Below are 10,648 nucleotides of genomic sequence, written 5' to 3'. Positions count from 1 at the left end.
TTTTAAATATTTATATTATGACATTTCGTATATTGAACCGTGTTTCTGATATATCGAAAAATTTCTCTTATTTTTGATAGATCAGTTTATGATTTTTGGTCTATCATTATTTGGGCGGCTCATGCACTCAGTCCACAACCTTTTGAAACACTCCTTTATATGAACTAGTTTTTTTTTTTTTTTTTTTTTTTTTTCATATCTAGCTAACATCTAAACTACTAGATCATGCATGTCATACTTTCTTTTTCACTTCAAATGAGCTTTTAGTTCAAGTTTTAATTTATTCGACCAAAAAAATTCAGTCATTCTTTTGAGTAAATGATTTTCACTTGTTTTCTTTTTGTACTTTTTTTATTATATTTAAATACCTTAATTTTCTTTTATTAACTTTATTTTTGGCCTTTAATAAATTAAAAAAAATCAAAGAATATAACTAACCTTGCAAAAAAATAAAAAATAAATAACAGAAGTGTAAAAAGGAAAAAGAGTATGAAATTTATTTCTGCATTTTTGTTTTAGTTCCTCAATTTTCTTTCAACACTTTTTATTTTACGTTACTTTATTCTCTTTTGATTTAATTAATCAAGGACTACAAAAAAATAGGTAGTGCAAAACTAAAAAAAAGAAAGAGAACAATGTCTGTAAGTCTCAAACTCTCCTCTCTCTCTCTCTCTCTCTCTCTTATGTAGAAACGAATCAAAACTTTTTAGGAAAATTAATGAAAAGAATTTAAAAATTTTAAGTTTTAATCAAAATGATAAAAATATGTTATGAGTGACTTTTTAAAATAAAAAAGTCATTTTTTGTTAAAATAAACAGTATCGAAAATATTTCGTTAAAACTCTCAGAACTTTTTCTCCCCAACCCTCGACCACTTTCTTTGGTTGGGGTCGGTGGCAACCAAAATGTTTAAGCATGCTTTTCTCTTTCCCCAACCTCTTCTTCCTTTTTCTTTTTATTTTGGATTTTACTTTCGAGTCTTTCTCAGTTTGCTCTGAACTTGTTATTGAAAATTACGAATAATTACAAGGGTCTTATCGTACAACCATCAAACTTAAATTACAGATTTTTTCCTACGAAAATATCTGAAATTTTGTCCTCAGGACCGACCGTTGTCGGTTCATCGCTTTCACGTGCACCAAACAAGGAAAAAAAACCCTTAAAAATATAGAAATTTAATGTTGTGGACGAAAATACCCTGACCAAACGTGAGTGGACCAACCGCTTTTTCTGTGAGTGCACTGCAACCCACTAGTTCTTATCCCGTCGCCACCACTAACAAAATGCAAACCACCAAATCCGGCCCTCCATTCGAAAATACCCGGACGGTCCAGATCCTTCCACATCGCACAACCTCATTGGTCAGCGGTCACATCAAATCCTCCCACTCTCATCTCATTGGTCCACGCGGCCCATTATTTTAATAATTTAGTAATTAAATAATAATAATAATAATCGCCCACCCTCCCCACTGCCCGGTGTTTTAAAAGGCTAAGGCGAAGGGCAAAGGAGCAGCAGACACTTGGCGCTTCCACCAGAGCCCTAAGAAGCAGGAGGAACCGCAGCCACCGGACACCACCAATATTTTACCAAAAATAGTAACAAGGTAAATTAGAAAAGAAAAAAAAAAAAAAAAAAAAAAAACCCAATTCTGTCTCTCTCCCTCCTTTTTTTGTTCATCTTAAATTATAATTTTTATTTTTTTAATGCTTTTGGATGATAGGGTTCTTCAAAGTTTCAGTCTTTACTTCTTATCTCTTGCTGTGGATTGCTGATATGTGTTAAGTGTTGTGCTTTTTGATCTGGGGATTTTTTTATTTTTGCAAAAAATTGAATTTTGATAGCTTTTTTTAGGCAGATTTTTCGTATTTTCGTGAAAAAAATCTGAGCTTTGACTGAAATTTGAGGAGCGGTAGCTGAGATTTTGGTCTGTGTTCTTCAAACTCTGTTTTTTTTATGGGTGAAAGTTGACACTGTTGAGTTCCGTGAGCTGAAGGGAAGCTCTTTTAGTAAACAGTCATAGACAGTGCAAGTAAATACCTGAACTTTATTTTTTTTTTTCTGGGTCTTTGTTTTTTGGCTCAGATTTCACAGAAAATGGGAACCAACATGAACTTCAAGGGATTTGGGAACGAACCGCCGATAGCGAGGCAGTCGTCGATCTATACGCTGACGTTTGAGGAGCTGCAGAACACCATTGGAGGCTCAGGGAAGGATTTTGGGTCTATGAACATGGATGAGCTCTTGAAGAGCATATGGACGGCTGAAGAGACTCAGATCATAGCACCGGCTGCCGGCGGCGCTGGTGGCCAAGACGGGCTTGGCCACGGCAGTGGGGGTTCTCTTCAGAGGCAGGGCTCTCTGACCCTGCCCCGGACCCTGAGCCAGAAAACTGTGGATGAGGTGTGGAAGAACCTTTCGAAAGAAGGAACGGGTGCCGGCGGGTCTAATATGCCTCAGAGGCAGCCGACTTTGGGGGAGATGACTTTGGAGGAGTTTTTGTTTAGAGCTGGGGTTGTGAGAGAAGATGCACAAGTGGCTCCAAAGCCTAATGGTGCTGGTTTTTTTGGTGATTTGTCTCGTTTTGGTAATTCTGGTAGTTTGGAATTCGAGTTTCAGCGACCGAATAGCGGTGTTGGTGTGATGGGGAATCGAGTTTCTGAGAACGATAATCATCAGGTTCCGAATCAAGGTTCAAATTTGCCATTGAATGCTAATGGGGTTAGATCAAGTCAGCATCACAGTCAGCACCACCAGCAACAACAACAGATGCCACAGCAGCAGCAGCAAATATTCCCCAAGCAACAACCTGTGACTTACAACACTTCTCAGCTGCCTATGGGACCAAATGCTCAGTTGGGTAGTCCTGGAATGAGGGGTGGGATGATGGGAATCGGTGATCCAGGTTTGAATGGCGCTTTGGTTCCGAGTTCAGGGATGGGAATGGTTGGGTTAGGAGCTGTTCGTGTGGTGACGCCTTCACCTGCGAACCTGTTGTCATCTGATGGGATTGAGAAGAGTAACGGTACTGATACGTCGTCTGTGTCACCGGTGCCTTACGTGTTTAATGGCGGTTTTAGGGGGAGGAAGGGCGGCGGGCCTGTGGAGAAGGTTGTTGAGAGAAGGCAGAGAAGAATGATTAAGAACAGAGAATCAGCTGCCAGGTCCAGAGCTCGCAAGCAGGTGAATGTCTTCTTTGTTTTACTGCTTTGTCAGGCATATATGCACGGTTTCAGCTATGGTAAATTTGAGATATTAATTACGATAATACAGAATTTCAAGCTCTGTGAAATGTAAAAAGTAAATAAAGAAACCATTGAATGGAGGTGTGAAATTTTATCAACTCACTATTTATGTTTGAAAGATGGTATGTTTGTATGAGTTAGTATTTGGAATTAAAGAGATTGTGGATGCGATCTTAAAAGTTCAAGCTTATAGGATCTGTGTTAAGCTGCTAGCTTTGATACGATTAGTAGATCCTGAACTCAAATCGAAAGTCAGCTGATTCTTAACAGTTATACATTTCGCGTCCTTTCGGCGAAGATCAGGTTTTAGTTCAACATCTTAATAGATTTAAGTTATAGAGCAGTTATACATTTTTTGTCCTTTCGGCCAAGTTATAGAGCAAACTTATGGTGGACGCAGTGAAGCTTTTTTTCCGTGATTAGTATTTACAAGTAGTTCTGGAGAAGGTTAGAAAAAAAAAATATTTACAGTGGCATCAAGATTGAACAAATTCATCTTGTTGTCACTTGTCGCCTTATCAATTTTGCTCGACATTGACCTTTCTGCATTCATCGTCTAATGACATTTTGTATCCCAAAACTTCATGGAAGATTCATGCGGCAGAATGGTAAATATGATAGTGATTCGACGTGTCAAAGAGACAAAAGATTTTGAGAAGTTACAGTCATGACAAGTTTTTAAGGATCCTGTTTATTACAAGGTAATGGAAACACTTACTTTAAGTGTAAGTAACGTTAAGTAGTCAGTGTGTATAATGTCGAATCGTTAGAGCATTGAATAAGTTCCACACCTTCGAACGTTAGTTCTGCTTTGAATAGAACTGCATGGGATAAAAAGAGGATGACTATATTATTGCACTTTATTCTATCTCGTAGTTTTCGTCATGGTTCTTATATTGTTTCGTCTTTGTGCTTCTGCCAGGCTTACACAACGGAATTGGAAGCAGAAGTTGCAGAACTGAAGGAGGAGAACCAAGAGTTGCAGAAAAAACAGGCTGAAATGGCGGAAATGCAAAAGAATCAGGTACTTCGATTGTTCTATTTGGGAATTCTTTTTTATTTGCAACTCCATTGCAGTGACTGAACTGCTCAATTGTTTCTATGCAGTTCAAACTAGCCAGTCTGAGCATTTTTCCCATAAGTTTTGTTATCAAAGTCCCTCGAACGATATTATCTTTTAATAAATCACCAAAATTTAGAATTTTCTGCAATCTGGTGTTACCTGTTGCCATAATATTATTACTTGAAAAAGGCTCAAAACTGCATTAAAATTGCTGTTTAACAATTTATGACTCTGGATACATCGACGTTTTATAATTTTTGATGAGTTGTTTGGAATTTGATCACTTAGCAGGACATGGAGATTATAAACCTTCAACGAGGAAAGAAGCGATGCCTGAGAAGAACAATGACAGGTCCGTTGTGAAGTGTCGGGGCTGCAAGAGGAATGTGATTAGATGGGGGTTGCTGTACATATTCAAAGGAGCATATGTCTTGTGGTGTAGATTTTGAGAGTTTTAGTGTGCGCTGTAGATGTGAACTTTACATATCTATTTACTTGATATTCTTCTCCTTTGAGTATTGTTATGAAGAGGGAGAGAAGAGAGAGAGTAGGTAGAAAGAGGGGAAGGAAGAAAAAGGAAGGAAGAAAAATATGGTCAGGATTTCACATGTTCAGTTTACTAGGTTAGTCAAACAGATTCTGACTGCATATTTGTGAGTGTTGTGCATCAAACCATTTGTGTTATCTTTGGTTTTTGTTACTTTTTTTTTCAAAGATTTTTAGCTTTGTTTTCTGGAATCGATTTTAATTTCATTTTGTTTTCAATAACTCAAAGGTCATCACTTTACTCTCTGAAACTAAAATTTCGCTTCACTTTGCCTCTTAGAACTCGATTTTGAACTCATTTTGTCCTCTAAAACTAGAAAGTTGTTTTTATAAAACTAAAATTCGCTTCACATTGCCTTAGATTTGCTCATTTCATATGTGGATTCGATTTGGATGCACTAGGATAAGCAATTTCTTCCTTTATTTTTTTTGCATCTCTTCAATTTCTTATAGACTTAATATTCTTTTATTGCTAAATTTTAACGCATAATAGATTTATAATCAAATTTTTTGTCTGTATGGCATAGCCTTATTGAATGTTAGGTCTCACGTGTTTTATGAGACGACTTATAAGTTTCACAAGAGAAGAGAGTCTACGAGTCAAAACTTTACTGATGACTATTGAGTTACAGAAAGCAAAGCATGATCAAAATGAAGTTCCAAATGACAGCTAAAAATAAGCCTTTTTTTTCATTGGTCCCGTCACAAACTCCAGACTCAAACGGTCAAAAGTGATCTAATTTGACGATCCCAGGAATATATGGTCGTCTCATGTTCACACCAACCTTGCGTTCTTCGTTGTGAAGGAATACTACTTAACAGTGGAAAATGAACTAAGAATAATGTTTCGAATGAGCAACAAGCAACAAGACTTAATTGTCAGCGAATTGGTTTTTCCAACTCCCGGCTGATCGGCTGCTCCAGCGGTCCAGTAGCGCTGTTATATTCAGATTCCGAAACTACAGGTCTAGTAAGGATAGCCTGAAGTGCATTCCATGTCCTTCCAGGATATCATCTTCCTGCGATCCCTTCCTCTAAATGATCTGGCAACAATCTGACCACTGACGGGCTTGCACAAACCAACATCAACAACAGAAGTGCTGTGTCTCTTTTCACAAGACGGGGATGCTTCGTCCATGTAATAGTCGAATAACATTGCCAGACAACGAACCTGATGAGCTATGATATTATTTTCTTCACTTTGAGGTAACATCTTCACCATAAGCAGATTGACCTAGAAGAATGAAAAGGAAACTGTGAATTCCAGTTCCGGAGAGGAACAAAAAGTGTAGTCATAATCAATACACTGCAAAAAAGGTAAGGTGATCATACTTCTGTGCTGTGGTGCAGATAAAATAAATGCAGTCTAGATCGTTTGCTTGTCAAAGTGCAATAAAACACGCCCTCGACTGATTTATTCATGATAGTTATTCCTATGTTATCAACTGCTTACCTCTGCTTCCAATGCACGAAGTTCATTGTAGCACTCAGACTCATCACTCTCTGTATGGTTTTCTCCGGATATAGTGCACAGACTCAATGCGAAAAAGGGTGGCCTCAAAGGAAACTCCATGCTGATCTTAATCTGCCGCAATAGAAGTGATAAAAATGTCAAAAGGTAATGTTTGATGCAAAAGCACGAAAAAATATACCACATGAATCATTAGCTACCTTGGCTTCTAGCGTCATATTCCTCTTATCCTTGTCTATTTTCCGGGTCAAAACAACACAAAATTCTCTGACCCCAACATCCACCCATGAATTTTCAAAGCTTTCAACAGATGCTAAATTTTCTTCCTCTAGCACAAGTGTAGGTTCGTCAAGATAACTCTGTGTATCCAGAAAAAGATCTAATCTGCATCATGTTTCTTATAACTTAGGGATTTGGTCTTGCTGATTGGAGGTCTTTTTGAAAGTAAAGACAGCCGTCCAGAGTGGTCAAGATTAGCTCCTTTATGGTGAGAAAGTTTATTCTCTTTGACAATGGATGCAGCTGGAACCAATGATGGAAGTTCTCCATCTTCTCTGATACTCTCCTGCTCTTCCTTTGAAGGACCAGACCGTCCAACCAAATCAACATCCATAGGTTCTTGACCCTGCTCCTTATCTATGACAGACAAAGATGATGCCACATTAGGTGAAGGGCCTACAGATGAAAAACCATGCAATTTGCACAAAGGGGTATGCACAGCCCATGGAACACTTTCACAAGACAAAGACGGCCATTTAAGCTTCGTAAGTGGTTCAATCTGTTCCATGTAATCCAATGAAAGAATGCCAACTTCTCAACATAGGGCATACCCAACCACTCACAAACAAAACACAAAGGGACTTGCAAAATAAAGAGAATCTGTCTCGCATAGAAGTTATAGACAGACAGAATGGAATTAAGATCCAAAGAAAGGGGCAAGCACTAAAAGAAACAAGCATAATACAAATTAGCTACTTTATATCAGAAAAATGCCAATAGCAGTCGCAACCAAGTAAAACAAAACACTAGAGCTAACATTAGGATTTGATCACATTGTAGTATCCTTGTCCTATAGATTTTCTAGAATGTTCTTGATGATTCAAGACTCTAAACTATAATGAGCATTGACTCACACAAGAGCCATCTGAGCTTTTATCCGAGAACGAATTCTTCGCACAATTGTCTGTATTCGATTCTGCTGGCGGTAAAGTGACAGACCAGATATAACAGCGTCATTTTTAGTGGTATCGCCACTTGAAGTTTCAGGGGCAGCAAGCAAAGGTGACACCTCAGGCAAGAAATCAATTCCTGCCAAATGTTGGGCCCAATTATATGGACGGGAAGTTCTCTTTTCATCAAATGCAGGAACATCACCAACAACAAGCTTGGCTGACTGTATTAGTCAATACAAAATAAGTATGAGAATGATGAACCCTTAATAGAATAGACATCAGATAGAAGAGCACAAAGATAACCAAATGCCAACAAATAGAGGAGGCATTACTACCTGATGCGGAAGCTCAAGGCCAGTGTCATCTGGGAATAGGTTGCATAAGATGTCAATTTCCGCTGCATCATGGGATCCTTCAATTCCAACGCATACAACATTCAACTTCAACAAAAACTCAAACTTGAGTGTGATAAGTTCTGCAGACTTGGGATCAGAAACCTCATCATCATAGATATGAAGGATGATTTTCAGCGGATGAACTTGATACAATCCTGACTGCTCAAGGTTTTGCTTGACTGGAACCCTCTTTGGCCGTTTTCTCCTTCGCTGCCCATCATTATCCTCATCTGGTGCATCATCCTCCCTACTAGTCTCTACATTGGTAGAAACGCCTGTTCCATTACACAACATTAGTACTTATTTATCCAGACTAAGCTGACCGAAACCAAATCCAACGAAAAAAGAACTCGAAGATTAAGTTTTCAATTGGGGAACTTCAAACCTACATGAAACATCAAAATTTATATTCTACATGGTAAGAGTCGAGCATTACTTACCAGTGTCCTTATTTGCTTGCTGGTGGGCAAAAGCTTGAGCATCCTTCACACTCCCCACAATATCCAACTCAATTTGTTCGTCAAACGCCTCCTTCTGTGCCATGAACTGCAAGTAAACTACATAAAGAGGTGGCGGAAGCAACTCCGCTGAGTGGTGCTGCTTGAGCTTCTTGGTATGCTGAATCCCCAACTGGTTCTGCACCGGCAAAGACACCTTCTTTAGCGACTTCAAGTGCGAAGGAAGGCTGGACAAGAACTTCTTCCGATTTGCAATCATCTCCAACAGATCCTTCTTATGAATCTCCAGCTCTTCATGATGCTTGCAGAGCTCCTTGCGCTGGTGGAGCTCAAAATTGAGCCTCTTGAGCATAATGTCGTGGCCCGCATCATTCGACAGCGTCGGCTCCTTGATATTGGCCGGTGCGTCGCGAAAGAATTCTTCTTCCGGCACCAGCTCGATCTCCGGGTACTTGGAGTTGAAGTCCTTGCAAGCTTTAATGGCTTTCACGTAGTGGCTCTTCTCGTACATCAGATTGTGGAGCTGCAGCGTTGTCAAGTCCACCGGCACCTTCGCGCTCTCCGTCTCGGCCTTCATTCGGTCCTCCTCGAGCAAGATCGAGCGATTCGCCTGCAAATTCCAAATTCAATCAAACAAAATCCCCAACTTTCAACCACAAAAAAAACCGTAAAGCCCTAATCTTTTGATAAATGTGAAACCCTAGAAATATTTCCGAACCTGGCGGAGGGTGACGAAGTTGAGGAACATCTGAGTGACGAGCTCGCGGAGCTCCGATTTAGGTTTGGCTTCTTTTTTAATGGCGAGCATCTTCGCCACTATGTCCTCCACCGAGGATTTGCTCTCCTGAAGCATTTCGTAGGGCGACCTCTCCGGCTTCTTAGGCTGCGGCGGCGTGGCGTCTTCCGTCCACCAGCATCCCCTCCTCTATCTCGTCGTCTTCCATTGCTTTCCCTTTATTTGATTTTCCTGTGCGACTCGCTCTGGTTTATTGAAAGGGGAAAAGAAAGACCGAGGACAAAACAAGAATTGCACTTTAATAAATTTATGAGTTTTTTGCAACTGTGCCCCTTTCATTTAGTGAATATTTTTCTATGGTCCTAAATTTGATATTCGTCCCAAGTTGGTCCATGCCATGACACAGTAGTTTAGAGAATTAGCGTTGCCTGCAATTTCATTCAAAATGTTTTTTGGATTTGAAAGATGAGAGAAATAAGGGGAAATCATTTATTTTGTTTGTGATGGAAGAAGAGACACGAGTCTAAGTTGTTAAGGTATTTTGCACGTGAATGTGTGACTTATACCATCACTTAAGTAGTGATATGTACGTAAAAGAAGACATATAAGTCTAAGTTATTTCGATTTGAATTTAATGCTAATTATAAAAACATCTCTAGTTTATGAGAAATTTTTTAATGTGCTCGGAATATGAGATGGTATATCGTATGTTGTAAAGTTTTTTTTTTTTTTAATCAAATCTCTTCAATTATATAATAACATATGATATTCAACACCGTGTTCTGGACACTAAAAAATCTCTCCCATGTTAGGGCGATGGATGCTATTTGGTTTTGTCATATTCTTGACTTATAGAACTAAACATGAAATAAACACACTTTGGAAAATTTTTATAAGGTCTTTTACAATGAGCTAGAAAAAGTGAGTGTAATACCAATATACTTAACTCATAGAGGAATCACACTTTTACACTAAGTTGAAAAATTGAGTAAGTCATGAGTTCAATACATTAAAACTCATGAGTGTAATACCAATATATGAAATTCACACTATTGCCTAGTGCTATAAATATCAAACTCAAACTGTCTGATTCATATATATAAGTATCACACTCACTCAAACTACCGTGGAAGCCTAACGAGTGTTTTCTCATTAAATAAAAAGAGGTATTAGTCAGTTTGCCCCACGGACTTGTATTGAGCTGTCAATTTCTCCCTTGAACTTTAATTTTAGCCGATTACCCTCCTAAACTTTTATAATTAGCTAATTCCCCTCCCCTCCCCTCCCCCCCCTTTTTAAACTTTAACTTAGCATATTATCTCCCTAAAATTTTATAAATAGCTAATTTCCCCCCTAATCTATCCAATTTTTCATTCTTTTTACCCCCATACCGTTTTCATGTATTGTCCGCGTGATCAAAATAAATGGAAAATTAGATTTTAAAATCTAGAATCAATGGGGAATTTGGCTAATTATAAAAGTTTAGAAAGATAATTGTCTAAAATTAAAGTTGAATGAGGAAATTGGCTAATTATAAAAGTTTAAGAGTTAATCAACTAAAA

General features: G+C 38.5%; 2 protein-coding genes across 4 annotated transcripts; one reads left to right on the top strand and one right to left on the bottom strand.

Moving 5' to 3' along the window:
* Positions 1–1,451: 1,451 nt before the first annotated feature.
* Positions 1,452–4,992, top strand: LOC125475490 (ABSCISIC ACID-INSENSITIVE 5-like protein 5). Of its 3 annotated transcripts, none has more exons than XR_007256851.1 (4): positions 1,452–1,606; positions 2,086–3,183; positions 3,837–3,946; positions 4,168–4,257. XR_007256851.1 is itself a non-coding variant. In XM_048580251.1 (4 exons), exons 2-4 carry the CDS (start codon positions 2,098–2,100, stop codon positions 4,669–4,671), a joined length of 1,263 nt encoding a protein of 420 aa, XP_048436208.1. In that variant the 5' UTR covers positions 1,452–1,606; positions 2,086–2,097; the 3' UTR covers positions 4,672–4,992. The 3 variants fall into 3 exon arrangements, 2 of the variants coding, with proteins under 2 accessions (XP_048436208.1, XP_048436209.1); XM_048580251.1 differs by lacking the exon at positions 3,837–3,946 and adding an exon at positions 4,597–4,992 and having other exon boundaries at positions 4,168–4,269; XM_048580252.1 differs by lacking the exon at positions 3,837–3,946 and adding an exon at positions 4,600–4,992 and having other exon boundaries at positions 1,453–1,606; positions 4,168–4,269.
* Positions 4,993–5,518: 526 nt separating this feature from the next.
* On the bottom strand, positions 5,519–9,309 carry LOC125475496 (THO complex subunit 5B-like). The gene is given in 9 exon segments (XM_048580261.1): positions 5,519–6,088; positions 6,308–6,439; positions 6,526–6,707; positions 6,710–7,111; positions 7,460–7,718; positions 7,833–8,167; positions 8,333–8,960; positions 9,069–9,254; positions 9,256–9,309. Coding segments are annotated over 9 exon segments (2,430 nt in total). The 5' UTR covers positions 9,295–9,309; the 3' UTR covers positions 5,519–5,821.
* Between the last annotated feature and the right edge of the window lie 1,339 nt (positions 9,310–10,648).

The sequence above is a fragment of a genome, unplaced genomic scaffold (assembly GCF_019419815.1).
Source record: "Pyrus x bretschneideri cultivar Hongxiangsu unplaced genomic scaffold, Pyrus_bretschneideri_v1 Contig15, whole genome shotgun sequence".
NCBI lineage: Eukaryota > Viridiplantae > Streptophyta > Magnoliopsida > Rosales > Rosaceae > Pyrus > Pyrus x bretschneideri.
This window is presented reverse-complemented; position numbering and strand designations above follow the sequence as displayed.